The 17,824-nt window shown below is 40.9% G+C and overlaps 3 protein-coding genes across 5 annotated transcripts; all 3 read left to right on the top strand.

The window, feature by feature from the left end:
• The first annotated feature begins 30 nt into the window (after nucleotides 1-30).
• On the top strand, nucleotides 31-5,841 carry prpf19 (pre-mRNA processing factor 19). Its single transcript, XM_088432311.1, has 16 exons — nucleotides 31-200; nucleotides 382-531; nucleotides 696-772; nucleotides 867-1,008; nucleotides 1,106-1,179; nucleotides 1,268-1,333; nucleotides 1,447-1,488; nucleotides 1,630-1,704; nucleotides 2,426-2,501; nucleotides 2,593-2,702; nucleotides 2,786-2,941; nucleotides 3,564-3,633; nucleotides 3,718-3,891; nucleotides 3,994-4,076; nucleotides 4,786-4,891; nucleotides 4,989-5,841. Exons 1-16 carry the CDS (start codon nucleotides 182-184, stop codon nucleotides 5,084-5,086), a joined length of 1,518 nt encoding a protein of 505 aa, XP_088288437.1. The 5' UTR covers nucleotides 31-181; the 3' UTR covers nucleotides 5,087-5,841.
• Nucleotides 5,842-7,025: 1,184 nt separating this feature from the next.
• On the top strand, nucleotides 7,026-15,609 carry LOC148413913 (V-type proton ATPase 116 kDa subunit a 3-like). Of its 2 annotated transcripts, none has more exons than XM_088431215.1 (21): nucleotides 7,026-7,151; nucleotides 8,528-8,650; nucleotides 9,003-9,081; nucleotides 9,946-10,094; nucleotides 10,178-10,273; nucleotides 10,366-10,427; nucleotides 11,205-11,331; nucleotides 11,415-11,497; nucleotides 11,563-11,656; nucleotides 11,735-11,947; nucleotides 12,023-12,173; nucleotides 12,254-12,393; nucleotides 12,916-13,073; nucleotides 13,153-13,243; nucleotides 13,337-13,455; nucleotides 13,539-13,752; nucleotides 13,860-13,970; nucleotides 14,049-14,144; nucleotides 14,238-14,358; nucleotides 14,499-14,670; nucleotides 14,815-15,609. In XM_088431215.1, exons 2-21 carry the CDS (start codon nucleotides 8,534-8,536, stop codon nucleotides 14,906-14,908), a joined length of 2,487 nt encoding a protein of 828 aa, XP_088287341.1. In that variant the 5' UTR covers nucleotides 7,026-7,151; nucleotides 8,528-8,533; the 3' UTR covers nucleotides 14,909-15,609. The 2 variants fall into 2 exon arrangements, with proteins under 2 accessions (XP_088287341.1, XP_088287342.1); XM_088431216.1 differs by having other exon boundaries at nucleotides 7,034-7,151; nucleotides 8,532-8,650.
• Nucleotides 15,610-16,636: 1,027 nt separating this feature from the next.
• mrpl18 (mitochondrial ribosomal protein L18) lies at nucleotides 16,637-17,810 on the top strand. 2 transcript variants are annotated; one of them, XM_088432030.1, is made up of 4 exons: nucleotides 16,637-16,890; nucleotides 17,003-17,171; nucleotides 17,289-17,523; nucleotides 17,609-17,810. In XM_088432030.1, the coding sequence occupies exons 1-4, from the start codon at nucleotides 16,806-16,808 to the stop codon at nucleotides 17,684-17,686; spliced, it is 567 nt and encodes a 188-aa protein (XP_088288156.1). In that variant the 5' UTR covers nucleotides 16,637-16,805; the 3' UTR covers nucleotides 17,687-17,810. The 2 variants fall into 2 exon arrangements, with proteins under 2 accessions (XP_088288156.1, XP_088288155.1); XM_088432029.1 differs by having other exon boundaries at nucleotides 17,000-17,171.
• Nucleotides 17,811-17,824: the final 14 nt, after the last annotated feature.

Below are 17,824 nucleotides of genomic sequence, written 5' to 3'. Positions count from 1 at the left end.
TTTGCCGGAAACGAAGAGTGCGTATTTCCGGTTTTTCTAGCGGCAATGAAACGAGAGCGTGCTATTTCCAACTTAATGAAAATATTGTAAAAGGATCATCAACTGCATTCTGCGCTATTGTGAAAACGACACGTGGTCAATACAGTCTCTAGAAGTGATTTTTTAAGAGCTGACCGGGACAATGTCTTTGGTTTGTGCAAGTAAGTAACCTTAACTTGATACAAAAGAGTTGGCGTTGCAAGCTAGCTGTTCAATCGCGCTAACACTGCTAGCTAAATTAGCTAACGTTAGCCGCCATGCAATGTCGCCTCACGCGTAGCAAAACTCCATCATTGTCTTTCTGAATAAATTTGCTACTAAAGCATTTTTTTTCCTGTTCAGTCTCAAACGAGGTTCCAGAGCACCCGTGCGTCTCTCCGGTATCCAACCAAGTGTTTGAGCGTCGGCTCATCGAAAAGTACATCGTCGAGAATGGGACAGACCCGATGAATGGGCAGCCACTGTCTGAAGAACAACTTGTCGATATTAAAAGTAAATATTGGCTGCAAGATTGCTCATTATTCTTGTAAAATTGAGTACCCAGTAAATCTAGTAATTTCAAAGCCACGGTGTGAAATCTTGTCTTTTCGATGTTTGTTTTATAACTACTTAACACGGCGCTTTTGTGTAAGGCTGAAATTTTTATTCTCTGCCAGTCTCCCATCCTATTAGACCAAAAGCACCATCAGCTACAAGCATTCCTGCCATTCTGAAGTCCCTCCAAGATGAGTGGGTAAGATGTTTTTTTTTCTCTTTCATTACAACACAAATCCATGCCCTCACGTAAACATACATTCAATTAATTGTATTTTTGTTTTGTTTTCTAGGATGCTGTAATGCTTCACAGCTTTACCCTGAGGCAGCAGTTGCAGACGACTCGCCAAGAACTTTCGCATGCCCTTTATCAACACGATGCGGCATGCCGAGTCATTGCTCGACTTACCAAAGAGGTCACTGCGGCCAGAGAAGGTAGGTTAATAACAGTCTATGTGATCTATTGTGCACATTTGTCTTCTTAGTGTGGTCACTAGATAAAAACAATTTGCCTATTTCCCCTCTTGCACAGCTCTTGCCACACTCAAACCTCAAGCTGGGTTGATCACACCGCAGGCTGCCCCTGCCTCTCAGCCAGCCACAGTGGTCAGTGATGAACAATTTAGTTCGGTTATTCATTTTACATTATTATTTTTTTTGGCTGAATGCATTCATTCTCACTTTTGACTGGCAGGGTCCTGCCGGAGAGCCTATGGAGATTAGTGAACAAGTTGGCATGACTCCAGAGATCATCCAGAAGGTAATGTCATCTTTAAGGGCCTGTTCCTCCATTTGATGAGTCTATATATATATTTTTTTTTTTCACATTCTGGACCGAAGTGTCATTTATTTATTTATTTATTTATTTTGCAGCTTCAAGACAAAGCCACAATTCTCACCACAGAGAGAAAGAAGGTATGGGGAAAGTGTGTTACAATGTCTTTTCCTTTACTGCTGTACAGCCTGCTGTTGCCATGAGATCATAGAGCATATGGTATATATTTTTCTAATCATTGCAAAGTTCTTCAGTTAACTTGTCCGTTGACTTTTGTCCAGAGAGGAAAAACTGTTCCAGAGGAGTTGGTTAAAGCTGAAGATCTTGGAAGATACCGCCAAGTGGCGTCTCACGCTGTAAGTGTTTTTAAGTGAAAGTCGTTTATTTAGACTGTACTATTACAACGAATTATTAATTCAGTTACAAAACATATCATTGGATATTTTTGCCTTGATGTTTCGTGTGAATCATTCTTTGACACTGACTAATGTTACTGCAGTCACACATTCTACCTAATGTAGAGACAAGCTGATGTTATGGCAGCAAGCCATAGGAAAGAGTTCTAAACGGATTATGGCCAAGTTTTACATCATTTTTTTAGGTCTGAAACCCACAATGAACAATTAACCCGTCTGATAATTTTTTTCTAGGAAAATAAAACCAATATCAATACAAGTGCTCAACTTGTGCTCAACAAGTGAGTAGTCACTTGTCACCAGTAAAGGCCCATCTATTCCAACTGCATATAAAATGTTTATTTGTTTAATTTTCAATCATTTCTTAGAAAACAAGACAACCTGATCCTTACATTGCAGAAAATGTAAATCCAAATGATCATTGGATTATCAAAATTAATTATCAACTAACCTTAATTATAAATAATTATTAATTCACCTTTGCCACTCTACATTTGAAACTTTTTGAGGAAGATGTAGTGTCGTGTAAAAGGCCTCCTTCTCATTGACTGGTACCCATGTCACACACCAGACCAGGCCTCTCAGTAGAGTGTTATCATGGCAACTTCATGCAAATATCATAATGGTTAACATTACAAAATCGACTTTTATCTGATTTCAGGGTCTTCACAGTGCCAGTGTGCCAGGTATTCTTGCTTTGGACCTGTGTCCTTCAGACACCAACAAAGTGCTCACTGGTAGGCTGGTTTCATACTTCGAAATTAGTTTTGACCACATTTAGTCATCTGGAAACTAGGCTCTAATGCGTATGTGCCTCATTCTTCTCAGGCGGCGCTGATAAAAACGTGGTTGTATTTGACAAGAACGAGGAGCAGATTGTGGCAACACTGAAGGGTCACACCAAGAAGGTCACCTCTGTCATCTACCATCCATCCCAGGTCACTTGCTTTTTCCGCATCTTTTTCAATCCGTGATTGTTGTCATGATTGGTGATTACCATAATTGTCCTTTCTCCTTCCAGTCTGTGGTTTTCTCTGCATCTCCCGATACCACCATCCGCGTGTGGTCCGTCACCGGGGGCAACTGTGTCCAGGTGGTGCGTGCTCACGAGGCAGGTGTCACTGGTTTGTCCCTGCATGCCACAGGGGACTACCTGCTTAGCTCCTCTGAGGATCAGGTAGGTGGCTGCTTCAAACACCAAAAAAAAAAAAAAAACATGTTTCCATAATGTGGTTTGCATCAGTATGATTATGTGATTTGATTTATTGAACATATAAACACATTTCAACAGCAAATAAAATAAAAACATGAAAAAATCAAAAGAAAAGGATCAGCTATCACAGTTCGACATAGTTTACATGTTCAAAGGATGTAGGAAGAAGTGCAAAAACGTATCTACGTATCTGTCCTTTAACATTTTCTGTTTGTGGTTTCCAACTTAGTTTTGCATCAATTATAAAAGCAAGAAATTTAATTTCATTTACTCTTTATACTGTAGATCGAGTCAACAATGATTTTGACTTCTTGTTTAATTTTTCTTCTCTCCAGAGCACTCTAAAGTTGTGTCATCAGCAAATAACACTTTCTTTTTTTCTACAAGAGATTGCCAATGTCATTAACTTATAACTAATATAGGACCAGGCACAGAGGCTTGAGGGACACCATGTATTATCTTCGATTTGTCCGAAAATTTGTCAAAATTAAATTGCGCAAAGAGGTTTCTGTCACCTAGGTAACTTTTTATCCATTTATATGCCCATCCTTTTATGGTTTGACTTTCATGTCTCGTTGTTTTGCAGTACTGGGCATTCTCTGACATCCAGACAGGCCGTGTGCTCACAAAGGTCACTGATGAGAGTGCCGGCTGTGGTAAGCGCCAGTGTGTTTTCGACATCCCTAATACAGAACTTCTTCGCCTGTTGGTAACACTGCCCTTTGGCGCTCCTCCTACAGCTCTCACTTGTGCCCAGTTCCATCCTGATGGTCTCATCTTTGGTACTGGGACTGCTGACTCCCAGATCAAGATCTGGGACTTGAAGGAGCGCACCAATGTGGCAAACTTCCCTGGTCACTCAGGCCCCGTCACCTCCATTGCTTTCTCTGAGAACGGATACTATCTGGCTACAGGTGACAGCTACTGACAGTTATCTTTCCTTTTTTTTTTTTTAACCATAAAGTTTCCCGAAGGATGAATTCAAACACATTTCTTTACCTGTTGTTGTGGTCCAGGTGCACAGGATAGTTCCCTGAAACTCTGGGATCTGAGGAAACTGAAGAACTTCAAGACAATCACACTGGACAACAACTATGAGGTTTGTTAAAAATAATCACAGTCATTAGGTCATCTCTTTCCACTGTTTACATTACATGATACACACAAATTTGTTCTCAAATGGGAGCAAGGTACACCTGGGGCTACGAGAATTTTTAACAGGGTTTCTGCACGTATCGGCAAATCAAAGTTAATTCTTTTTAATGCCGCGATAGGGGCAGTACTTTTTTTTATCCTCTGATTAAGAGCATATTAATTGGGACATAAAGCAACCTATTGCTAAATTCTATTATAGTGACATATGGATGATATATGGATGTACTTTTTTATTTGTGGTGCACTTCATGAGCAATCTAGAATCCAGAAGTCAAGCAAACTGTCTTACAAAGTCTTGTCTTCTAGAGTTCCTGAATGAAATATGATGAGAGATACCATGACAAATGTAATTCTAAAGTTTATTGAGTCAGACATGGATGGCACAGCACTTTGTTTTGAGTAAAAAATGCATTGCATTTCTTAGGGGGTACTTGGATGAAAAAAAGTACGTGGATGTTGAGAAGCACTGCTCTAAGGCACTTTGCCATGAAAGCGAACGACTTTCAGATTACCCTTCGAAGAGGGGCTCAGTTTTGTTAAAAAGTGTGGACAGACATGTCTTGTACATTTTTATTACTTATTGTTGATGTGGATGTCAGTCAGCCAAGCCAGCCTCGTTTCAAAGATTTCATACCCATGCTTCGCTCTTGCAGGTGAAGTCCCTCGTGTTTGACCAGAGTGGTACCTACCTGGCCGTTGGAGGGTCCGACATCCGCGTCTACATCTGCAAACAGTGGTCCGAGGTCCTCAATTTTACAGGTGAGTCCCCACTTGCCATTTTATGGATAAATGTTTATCCAATGAGTCACATATGTATCTCTGCCAGTCATTGATTACATTTTTGTTGCGTTTGTAGATCACACGGGTTTGGTGAGCGGGGTGGCCTTCGGAGAAAACGCTCGTTTCCTCAGCTCCGCAGGAATGGACCGAAGTCTGAAATTTTACAGTTTGTAGAAAAGCATAATTGATGATGACATGAGGGAGACAACTGCAGTAGAAAAGAAATTGTGGATACAAAATTGGAATAGTCATGTACTTTGTAGTAAAAAAAGAAATAAAAAATCACTGTTAGCTCTGCTTCTTTAGTATGTTAATCCTCATGTGAATTCAAAACAAAATGACAAAATATCTATCGCAAAGCTCAACAGAATACTTTCAGTATCTTTTTTGCAGTGTAAAATGTGAAAAGAGTTTCAGATACCGCATCATGTCCCGTTTTCTTTTTTTTATAGCATCGCTGATTTAAACCATTGCGGGTATTTTTGTGTTTGTAAACGTTGCGAGTGTAGGATCATTGTTGAGGTTATAAGTAAAATTCCCCATTTCTTGATGTTGGCAAGTTTAAATGGTTTGAAAAGGCATTTTTAGGAACACAATAACAGAAGGAATATGGTGCATGAAATTCTTGCCCTTTCCTACATTAATTTCCCCCTTGCCATGGGGAATTTTGTCCTTTTTTTTTCGTGGTTATTTTTATCAAATGTGTGTGTCTCACAATGTGCTCTTTTACAGTAAAATATCTTTTGTATGCCGTTGACCAGATTCCAAGTTTCATGAAACAGTCGCTTGGTGTTAATTTTTCAGCCTTGAAAAATAACCACTTACTTAAAAAAAATTACTGTACATGTCAGTGCATTCTCATTTATCTAGTTTAAAATATGCTGGTCACTATCCTGAAATATTAAAAACCTGCCAAATGCTTACCTTCATTTTAGGTTTTACTTTTTTTTTTGTGTGTGTAATAGTTGAATTAAGGTCTGCTTTATACAGCCACGTTTCTCAACAAAGACTGTATTGTACTTACAAAAATTGAAGTTGGAAACAATATGCCTTCAATTTAGAGTAATTTGAGACGGCGTCATAAAGCAAACGAAAACAACCTCCTCCTGACTCTTGGCACGCAAAATGAAGTTTGTACATCCGTTTGAGTTGTTCTGTTATTGCCTTTTGTCATGGACTCAATGCTTCCATGATAACAAACACTAAGCATAGATCGACATTTACAACACATGAAATAGTTTGCTTGCGACAGTCTTGTGTCTTAATTTCATAACCATATGTCGGAATGGACTCATCAGCTTCTATGTGTTGCCATGTCAATGAAATCTAAGCACAGCTCGTTCAACACCACCACCGTTGCTGGCTGGCTTGTTTCAACCTGAAAAAAAATTGGTGGCATTCAACCTTGCGTGAATGTTGCTCTACATCTTCCACAGACAGACATCTGATGATTATTGAATGTTTTTACACTATGAACTGTGAACTATTGTAGTTTCAGTCATATGTATTCGTCCTCAAACAGCCTTTTAAAGGTGGATAAAGTCACCTAAAAGGGAAGTCAACTCAAAAGTTTTCTTTATATGATGGTCTTTGCACCCTCACTAGTTTAAACATAGCAGTCTGATTAATATTCTGTTTGTGGAATCTGAATTAAGCAGAAAAATCCGGCGACCATTTTGCCAATTGCTATCGACCTAAAATGACAACACAGATGCTCGACTCACCAATCAAGGCTCATGATTTTTGAGTTAGGTCATGAGACAGTTTGAAGATGAGCAACTGTGTTGTCATTTTCAGTCAATATAAAGTAGCAAAATGGCTGCCCTTTGGATTGTAGAGGCCAGTTATTGTGGGGGGAAATGTTTCATTAAGTTGGTTGTTTTTGTTCACCTAGTGCCGTGAGCATAATATACATACGTAATAATCGAATATTAAAGATTTTGAATCAATGCTCAGGCAGCTTTGCACACAAATATCGACCCCGTGGTTGATGTTTATTTTTGCATGTTTTCAACATTACAGTAGGGTGGCGCTCTTTGCCGCCGCGTGTCGTGGCGTCTCGCCGAGTCACGTGAGACCGCAGTAACGTGACTTTCTCAAACGGGAAGTGGGAGTCAAAATCACACAAGTTCGCACCGACACGACATCTGTTTGGACCCGGTTAACAGTCACCGGTGTGGACGTAGACATTTATGCTTAAAGTGCTTGGCCATCGGCGGAATCGAACGAGAAGAAACGGGTAAGCGAAACATTTAACATTTTTAAGAAACAAAGTGCTAAGCTTCGTCCATGAGTCATTCATCCCATGGAATCTTGTGTTCTTTCACGCAAAATACGAGCAAGTTAAAGTAAATATATTCCTATCAAATAATGCTCCGACTGGAATGGTCTGTTGTTTTCCTAGGTTCCCTCTCAGTTTTAATTGGTTAGACGTGACTGAAAACAACTGACCCAGTTGGGTTGTGAGTCAGGACTGGGGACTAGGATGCTTTAGTTTCGTTTTTTGTTTTTTTTTGTTTGTTTTTTTAAATCGGTATTAAACCAAACTCCATATTACTTAATATTGGTCCCACCAACGGCTTCTTTCGCATCCTGTTTTACTTAAGGACAAAAAAGCAAGCTCAAAGTAATTGTGTATATTATAAAATCTCTACACTCTTCTTATCACCGTTAACTTGTCCATCCGTCAGATTTAATGCAAAATCATATATTTTAACAACTTTGAGAGGCCCATAAACATCTGAAAATCAGGTTATCAGAATTCTCAGTCGTTTCAATTCAGTGTTTCATCGCTACATCGCGGTTCAATTATTGCGGCTTCACTACGCCACGTTTTTTCATTTATGACCAAAACTTTTTCTATTGCAGATCAACGTCGCTGTTTTTCTTGAAAATTTTCTTCGTTTTAAGACAGACCAGTCAAAAATAGGTATTTTAATTATTTAAATAAATCTCAACAACATAGACTTTGATTTATGACCATATCTATTGCAGGTTTACCTCTATATTATTCTTTCAAAATGTCATCCTCCTAAGTCTCATCAGACAAAAGAAAATACTTTTATATTTTAATATTGTTTTGTAAATATATCATATATTTACAAAACAACTATAAAAGAGGAACCCAAGATCCCCAACTTCACAGATTTCGGTTACTGCAGGTTTTTTTCTAGGAGTGGGGGGGATAAAAGGGAGAACATCCTACCAACACAAAATGAGATTATGTTTTAAGACTTCAGACACCTGACTGAGCTCTGTATGCAAGAGTGGAATATTCTGATTACAGTAAGGGAAACTGTGCTTCCTCTTTGACAATTTATTAACTTATGTTTGCTCAGAGAGATGCTTAAGTTCTCACAGGGTAAAAAAGGCGAAAAAAAGCTGAGGGTAAAAGGTACTGGCGTTTCTGTATGGAAACTTGCTTAAAAACTAAAGTACTAATTAGTGTAAGTGCAGAAACGCGGGCCATGGAAAACTTGTACACTTGTAATAAAGTATTTGTGCTTCTTTATTTCCCAACACTGCTCACAATAAAATGTTACTCGCAAAACTTTATTTTGTGCCCATGTTGTTGGATTTGACAGAATTTGTGATTGTGTTTTTCGTGTTGTGCAGGCAGCCATGGGTGCCCTTTTCCGCAGCGAGGAGGTGTGTCTGGTGCAACTCTTCCTCCAGTCCGGTTCGGCCTACAATTGTGTCAGCGAGTTGGGGGAGCTGGGCCTGGTGGAGTTTAGAGATGTGAGCCTCACACACTGGATGGTTTTCAGGGTTCAGAACTTCAGAGACACGAGAGTCCTACAGATAGCGCCGTGAACTGTCATGCATTGTTCAGATTAAATCTAATTTTATGTCTGTTTCACAGTCATCATTTCAGCCTGCAAATAATACAATCCGGGTCAAAGTTGTCTTCTCTTATAAGTTTAAATCGGGCACTCACATGTCTTAATGCAGAGCTGCATTTGCTATACTGCATAATGTGTAAATTCCAAGATGCTGACTGGTTAGTCACATAGAATTATTTTTTTCCTCTTCCCTTGTTTTCAGATGAGTAATTAACCCTTTGTTCCTCTTTCCTCTCCTGGCGTTTTAGTTGAATCCAAACGTGAACGCCTTCCAGAGGAAATTTGTCGGTGAGGTGAGACGATGCGAGGAACTTGAGAAAACCTTTTGTAAGTATTTACTTGTTCTGTTCTCAACTTAGACGGTAACGTGATCCTTTTACAATTTTTTGACCACATTTGAAAAACAGTGGCATGCCCTTAACACCACCACTGACAAGTGCTAAACAAAAGCATAGTGCAGCACACAATTGTGCCATGTAAACCACCTGGAGCGCTTCAGAATCAGTTTTAGCTAATAACATCACAAAACATGATGAACTTAAACAAAATGCCAGTCCAAAGTTTGGAAACACACATGGTCTAATTCCAGTTTTTATTTTTTTTCACTATCTAAAAAAAATTTCCTGAGGTCATGAGTTCCTGAATTCCTGAGTTGTAAAATACTACATAAGTCATTGATGGAATTATTTAGCAGACTAAAAAAATGTTCATCAATACTGATTTTTTTTTTTAATGGTTTAGATTATAAAAGAATGCATTTTTTGCCCAGATAACAGCATTGCACATCTTTGTATTTTCTTCGCTTTATCAAATGACCTTCAGTTCACAACTGCAACGTCTTGAATTCTTGACCTCTTAATGTGTTTTTGGCACCATTGAATTTCTCACTGTTTTCAAACTTTTGACTGCAGATGTGGCTGCAATTGGAATTTGATTGGTTTAAAAAAAAAAAAAAAAAAAAAATATATATATATATATATATATATATATATACACACTACTGATTGCTAAAAGCACCAGTCAGATTAGCTTTGCATAGCAAACACAGAGCCTGGCATTTCATTGGTTATTGAGAATAGACTGTTAGCAATAAATAATACAATTTCATTAAACAAATTCTTGTATTTGGATTATAAGTATAGGTCACGGCTTCCCTCCAAACTAATCAGATCCATTTTCTTTGCCCTCCAGCATTCCTAGAGCAGGAAATCAATCGATCTCTGTCCCCTCCTTTAAACGGCCCCCTTCCCCCTCCTTGCCCGATGCCTTCAGCCCCTCAGCCCCGCGAGCTCATCACCATCGAGGAGGAGAGCGAAAGGCTTGCCAGGGAGCTCCGAGAGGTGTGTGGAAACATCTCATATTTTTTATTATCAATCAAAAGCTAAGATAGGATTTTCTTATTCTTTTGTATGGTTCTAACTAGGTATCCAGGAACAGAGACAGTCTTCGTGCGCAGCTGACCCAGCTGTGTCAGTACAGAGGAGTGCTAACCAGAACGCACTCTCTTACAGCCTCGCAGGTGATGACAGCATTACCTTTTGCCTCTGTCATCATTATTAAATCAAATGCTAGACTACCTAATGGTGATTATTTTTTGGGGATTTTGCTCAGGCACCCCCATCTATCTTGGAGAATCAAGGTCTGTTTGACAACCACCGCGATGTCCGTCTCAGGTACCTTAAAATGGCTCTAGATCGGTGGTTCTCAACATTTTTTCATTTTTATGTGGCCCCTGGGATTATTCTTTTTCTTCAGCCAGGTGCTGTCTAACCAACACAAAACATTTTTGAATGGAAACTTAAATAAAGTGCTAATACAATTTAGCAATAAGTTAATTCATGATCTAATCAATTTGCTCTTAATTTGAAAAGGAAAATGTTCTGTTCCTGTGACATTTTAATGTCACGTACCCCCTGAAGTGATTTTTTATACCTTCATATATTATTAATAATGCTAAAGAGCAAAACAGATGTGAAACCGTTTTCATTATTTGATTGTCGAGGTGCAACGATTATTCATCAACAACTATTTGATTATCAGAGTCATTGATCATTCTTTTTGATCATCATTGGCTCTTTTGCATACCTTTTTTTTTCATTTAGAATGTAAAAAATGCTTGGAATTGTTTTTTCTTAACAGCAAATGTTATCAGATTTCTCTACTCCCCCACAAAAGCGATCTGATTTCACTTTTACTTTGGACAACATTGATTAACAGTCTTGGCTATTTTCTGACATGTTACGGACCAAAGCAGTTACTGAATCGTAATTAATTCATGTCATTTTCAAATAATGACGTTATTAATGAAGGCATGGAAATGAAAACCTTTTTTTATGTGATTATAATCGAAATAATCGTTTGTTGCGATCTTATATGAATGCGTGTTTGCGATCAATAAAAAAAGCTGGTTTATAATTGTAGCATCTGATAATGAATGTCATTTCTCTCAGTTTCGTGGCGGGAGTAGTCCACCCTTGGAGGGTGCCCTCGTTTGAGCGCTTGCTGTGGCGAGCGTGCCGTGGTTACATCATCGTGGATTTCAGAGAAATGGAGGACCGTCTCGAGCACCCGGACACGGTAGGAACTGGCTTACGGGGAACCAAAATCATGTGGGACATCTATGACTTCGGTCTCCTTACAGGAAATACTTTTATCCTTAGGGCGAGATGGTGCAGTGGACGGTGTTCCTCATTTCCTACTGGGGGGATCAGATCGGACAGAAAGTGAAGAAGATTTGCGACTGGTGGGTAAATCTTTGTTTTTCGGTGTCGACTGTACAGAGCATGTTTTGGTTCCTCTTTGCCGCAGCTTCCGCACGCAGACATTCACGTATCCTGAGAACCAAGCGGAAAGAGAGGAGATTCTTCAGGGACTCCAAGGCAGAATAGAAGATATCAAATCGGTGTGTGTCCAGTTTCTGTACCGATACAGGGTGAAAAAAAAAAAGACAAACTCAAAGTTTGTTGTTTTCGTCCTGAAGGTGTTGTCTCAAACGGAGGCCTTCCTGCAGCAGCTGCTCATGAGAGCCGTGGCCGTGCTGCCTCAGTGGAAGGTGCGCGTCCAAAAGTGCAAGGCTGTCCAAATGGTCCTAAACCTCTGCAGTCCCTCCGTCACTGACAAATGCCTGATCGCCGAGGCGTGGTGTCCCGTCGCCAAGCTGCCCGAGCTGCAGAGCGCCCTGAGAGAGGGAGGGGTGAGACGCCGGTTCAAACCGGCGGGCCATGTGTGATTAACGCCGAGTCTGATTGAATGCCTTTATGATCCTCAGAGGAAAAGCGGCAGCGGCGTCGACTCCTTCTACAACCGCTTGCCTTCCTCCACCTCTCCACCCACCCTGTTTCCTCTCAACTCTTTCACCGCTGGTTTCCAGAACATCGTGGATGCGTACGGTGTGGCAAGCTACCGGGAAGTCAATCCAGGTACATGGCGCTAAACCATCTCAAATCCTGGTCTGTCATTCCAAGGCTTTCTCATCTTTAATCTTTTTATATCTCCACAGCCGTGTACACCATAATTACATTCCCCTTCTTATTTGCTGTCATGTTCGGCGATGTGGGTCACGGCGTGCTGATGACCCTGGCGGGCCTTTGGATGGTTCTCGAGGAGAAGGACCCGAAGATGAAAAGAAGCAATAATGAGGTAGAGTGATACCTTGACTGGAGGTGCAAACATTTCACTTCGGAAGGTCACCGCTAACAGGAGTGGGATTTGGTTTCGGTGTTGGCTAATGTATAGTCCGCACCGGGGACTAATGGTAGGGACGGAGGGTGGAAGGCAGGAGGCGTGAGCAAGAGGGTGGAAGGAAGAAAGAGGTGGAGAGATGATAGGATGGGTGGGAGGGGAGGTGGGAGGAAAAAAGGAAGGAGAGAAGGACAGGGGAGGATGATGGAAGGAATGAAAGAAGGGTAGGGAGGTAGGGGAAATGGAAGGAAGGAATGGAGGAAAGGGGAGAGGAAGGGGGGGAGGATGGAAGGAAAGAAGGAGGGAGGGTAGTATAGCTGGGAGGGAGATGAGATAGAAGGAAGGAAAGGAGGAAGGAAGAAAAGAGGTTGGGAGGATGGAAGCAAAGAAGGGAAGTGAGGGAGGGAGGGAATGTAGACGGAAGTTAGATACAGGAATTACTTTTATCCCATCCTAAAATGTTTGACGTGACCTGTTTAGATCTGGAAGATGATGTTTGGAGGTCGGTATCTGATCCTTCTGATGGGACTGTTCTCCATCTACACGGGAGCCATTTACAATGAGTGCTTCAGCAGGGGCATAAACATCTTCAGCTCAGGGTGGCACGTCGCCCCGATGTTTGAGAAAAACATTTGGAAGTGAGTTGTCTTTTATTCAGGCTAGTTTAGAAGCCATGTTTTCTTGTTACATTGACAGGATTTGCTATGTTCTCTCTAGTGCTTCCGTTTTGGCAGGAAACACGTTTTTGTCCATGGATCCTGTGGTGCCCGGCGTCTTCACCAGTCCTTATCCATTCGGCATTGACCCGGTACAAGTGTCAAACTCATTTGCAGCTATAGTATTGTCTCTTTCCCTCAGGATTTTGTCCACTTAACCTGATTTCCTATTGTGTCATGGTCAGATTTGGGGTTTAGCGAATAACAAGTTAACCTTCCTCAACTCGTACAAGATGAAGATGTCTGTTATCGTTGGTATCATCCACATGACTTTTGGGGTCTGCTTGTCATTCTTCAACTACGTGTAAGTCAACAACCGACACCCCAGCCAGTTCTGTTTCCTTGTACTGCACGCTGACCCCGACGTGTTCTTGAATGACCCCGCAGGCACTTTGGCAAGTTGAGCAGCGTGTTCCTCGTGCTCATCCCAGAGCTGTTCTTCATGTTGTGTTTGTTTGGATACCTGGTGTTTATGGTGGTCTTCAAGTGGATCGCTTACACTCCCGCCCAGTCCAAAATGGCCCCCAGTATACTCATCCATTTTATCGACATGTTCCTCTTCGCGGAAAACGAAGACAACCCACCTCTCTATACGGGACAGGTGTGTGTGCTACTTAAATTATTTTCTGTATGAAAGGACAAAACCCTGAGATAACAAATTCTTCTGTAAATTAATCGATAAAGGGATGGTTGTGTGCATACGTGTAGGGTATCGTACAGAAAGTGCTGGTGGTGCTGGCGCTATGCTCCGTTCCAGTCCTCCTGCTCGGGACACCGCTAAAGGAATACATCACACACAAGGGGAGACGCCGTCAACTGGTGAGCGCGTCTACTTGAAACTTGAATCCTTTCATCTCAGGCGGATCCATGTTGTGAAACATTCCCCATTCACTGCAGCATCTGCAAGAAGACAGACGCCCCCTAGTGGCCGACGAAGGCTCTATCAACACCCGACACGGTGACGTGGACGGCGGAGGGTCTGCTGAGGAGGAGGTGAGGTCACATATGTTTTTTTTGTTTTTGTTTTAATCTGATACCAAACATTGGTACATTTACAGCGCACACGTTCCTTGATTTGTTTCGTAGGACTTTGATGCAGCGGACGTTTTCATGCATCAGGCCATCCACACCATCGAGTACTGCCTGGGTTGCATCTCCAACACAGCCTCCTACCTGCGACTCTGGGCTCTCAGTTTGGCGCATGCACGTTAGTAGAACCCCCCCCACACACACACACACACACACACACACACATGCACAGACTTCCTCTTAAAAGTCACTCATTCCATTCTATTGTCAGCCAGACATGAGTTGGAATTACCAAGCAATGACTGTTTCTCTCCACAGAGCTGTCCGAGGTGTTGTGGGTCATGGTCATGCGCATAGCCCTGAGGTGGCAGGGCTACGTGGGCTCTGCGGTTCTCTTTGTGGTCTTTGCCTTCTTTGCTGTGTTGACCATCTCCATCTTGCTGGTGATGGAGGGTCTCTCAGCGTTCCTGCACGCGCTCCGGTTGCACTGGTAAACCACTTTTTGGTCTACAGGAAACAATGGAAATGCTTGGTTGTTTCTGAATTCAATCTGCTCGGGACTTTCGTTGATGTTAGGAGCTGCATAACTCGGTACGGTCAACTGGTATTCAAAGTTTCTTTGTTTTCCCTCCAGGGTGGAGTTCCAGAACAAGTTCTACAGCGGCTCAGGCTACAAGCTGCACCCCTTCTCGTTCTCATCCCTGATCAATGCGTCGGCTGTCATTTGATCAGCATCCTAGCCAAAGAATTCATCGAAATTGCAAAGCCTTTCATTTTTTTACCTCATCGAGATCTCGGACTGCAGCGGCCTAACACAGCAGTGTTCTGTGACTGAGGATTTGTAACGGTTTAATTGCACAATGAACTTGATGGTATGGACTGTTATAATTGATATCATTAGAATGATATCCAAAATTGAGTTGTGTTGTATGAAACTGTACTTTACTACCCCCTTTTCAAATTTTATTCACTCAGTGATATCTGAATACATTCTAATGATTCATTCCTAATGAAATGCGTATTTGATGATACTCCTCACTGTGACATTTACAATAATCTTAACATTTGAAAGGGAAATCTAGTGGAATGTATGTTGAATTGGTGCAGTGAACTTTAATTTAGCAGGACTTGAATTTGACAAATGTTAGCATGTAATTACCTGACTCTCATCTACTAAATACACACAATTTCCACAATGGTGTGTTGCTTAAGCGCACGCAAGTCTTAAATAATTTAATTCTTAAAAGAATCAATTTTCTTGTGCCTTATTGAAATAGCTTATGGCAGTCATTAAGTTGTGGGACCACATTACCATGCTGATATTTTGACCCACATCAGGCCATGATTCTTTTCACACACCCCTTGTTTTGCACTGTCAGGATGATCATATTTTGACTGAAAATAAATAGAATTTTCTCATGTTCTTCAATACTGTGAGCAGTCATTCACTACAAATACTGGCAGTAGTTTATAAAAACATTTCACCTTTACTTTAAATGGAATTAATTAAAAAATGAATGCGCAGTGGGTTTATGTCCTACCCAGATATTTTCAAAATTGGCAATTCTTAAACGAGGGTACAAGTGAAGGCACTTTATGAGGAAGGTGAGATCTTACCAGTGGTTCTACAGATACTATGAAAGAAACAGTACATTTTTCTTTTCAAATCAAGAGCAAAGTAATTGGAACATGACAACATATTGCTAAAATGTAAAATGTTTTAGGCCTTTATTTTGTTCAGTTTTACAAAGCATTGTCATTAGTGATACAGATTTCCGGTCTCACAATGTAATTAGATCCCGATTTTTGGGTCTAAAATGATTCCATGGAATTAACTCTGCTTTAATCTATAGAAGCGCAAATAATCATCTTAATACTTCCGTCTGCTTTGCATGACACACACACATTTATTAAAATTTGAACTAAGGAACATGCCTTTTCCGACAAAAACATGTGGACCTCAATTCCTACTCCTTGAAGCTAGCTATAAATGTGATACCCTTTAAATATTTTTTTATAACATGAATATGAGGGCATTTTTAATCAATTCTGAGTCGTGGTAAATGAGAATCCCAATTGTTAAGTGAATCAAATTTTGACACGCCCCTATATAGTTATCTATTTTTTTTTATCAACAGTAATTCATACAGCAACTATTTTCTGACTCCGCACTAGCTTTATTTTTCAAATACAGAATTTGAATGAAGGACTGTAACATTAGTAGGCCTATATGGGTTTTTGGTTCACTAAGGAGTTTCGTTCCTACAATGGCGACGAAGGCAAGAACTCTACCTCAGTAAAGATATAATTTGGGGAGAAAATATGTGGAGGCTAAATGTTTTTAGAAATTTGCATACAAAAGAATTAAATAAAAACGGTAATCATGTCGTTCGTAACCTTAAATGTCGTATTACTTAAGAGCGGAACCAATGTTTGTTTCTGTCAGTTACTTTTTTGATGACGTAACCGGATATAGCTTGAATGTCAACCATGCCGCTGTTGATGTTTTACTGAGTTCTCTTCGCAAAAAAAAAATGTTCACGTCGCCTTTTGAAATTATTTTGTGGGATTTGATGAAAACCTAGATTATTTTTCTTATATAGTTTAAATGCGTTTGTGGCAAACATGGCGTTGATGAGCATTAGCAGTCGAGGTGTTCGTCTGCTGTGGGGTCAAATTGAGCGATCTGCCGTGGCCACAAACCAACCAGGTAAAGTTTTATTCCATTTTACTGATTTATTACGGCTTGAGTGAAAAAAAATATATTTAGACCAACGGTACTTAAGTAGCATGAAAGATTGACCGTTGTTTGTGAAAAGCAGCTCGATGTGTGACCCAATCGGCTCCTCATCCGGAACCTCGCACGGCAGAAAACGAATCCGTGAGCCCGACGTTTGAGAACCGAAATCCGCGGTGCTTGGAGCGGATGGCCCTGGCGATTAAGGACCGGGGCTGGAAGTCAACATGGCCTCACCGCGAGTTCTACCACAGGTCTGTTTTGGACCCGTTTTGATCCTCCCGTTTATTAACGTTTAGCGAATGGTTGTACTGGATAATAGGAAAGTAGTAATTATTGTCAAGGCATCATCTTGCTTTTTTACTCTCCAGGTTGGTGTTCTCTCGCAGTCAGAAACACATGACGGCACAGGTGTTCTCTTGCTCATCACCCGATCCAGTGCTGTCCTGCTCGACCAAAGAGTGGGCGCTGAAGAAGGAGCTGGCCTCCACAAACTGCGTGGCGGCAGCTCAAGCTGTGGGTGAAGTTCTGGCGCATCGATGCAAGCAGGCCGGCATCACCAGGATGGTTTATGGAGCCGTTCCCTGGATATATCGCTCAGATTCTGTAAGTGGGGCGGAACTCTGGCTGCAAATGTTTCCCCTGCTTCGCTTTTGATGTGTCCTGATTTTTTTTTTGTTTTCTTTTACAGGTTCAGTCATTCCGGACTGCAATGAAAGCTGGAGGAATCATCCTCAGTGAACCCAGAAGGAAATATATTGGATTTTAAATTTAAGGCTCAACTGTTAAATATTTTGTATTTTTTTCTCATGGTATTATGCCCACTATGACAGTACAATGACTCATGCTGTCTTACTTTTCCTGTGAATAAACTCTTACCAAAGTACATATTATTCCATTTGCATGT

Source organism: Hippichthys cyanospilos, chromosome 13 (genome assembly GCF_059441005.1).
Source record: "Hippichthys cyanospilos isolate Australia breed blue-spotted pipefish chromosome 13, RoL_Hcya_1.0, whole genome shotgun sequence".
Lineage (NCBI taxonomy): Eukaryota > Metazoa > Chordata > Actinopteri > Syngnathiformes > Syngnathidae > Hippichthys > Hippichthys cyanospilos.
This window is presented reverse-complemented; position numbering and strand designations above follow the sequence as displayed.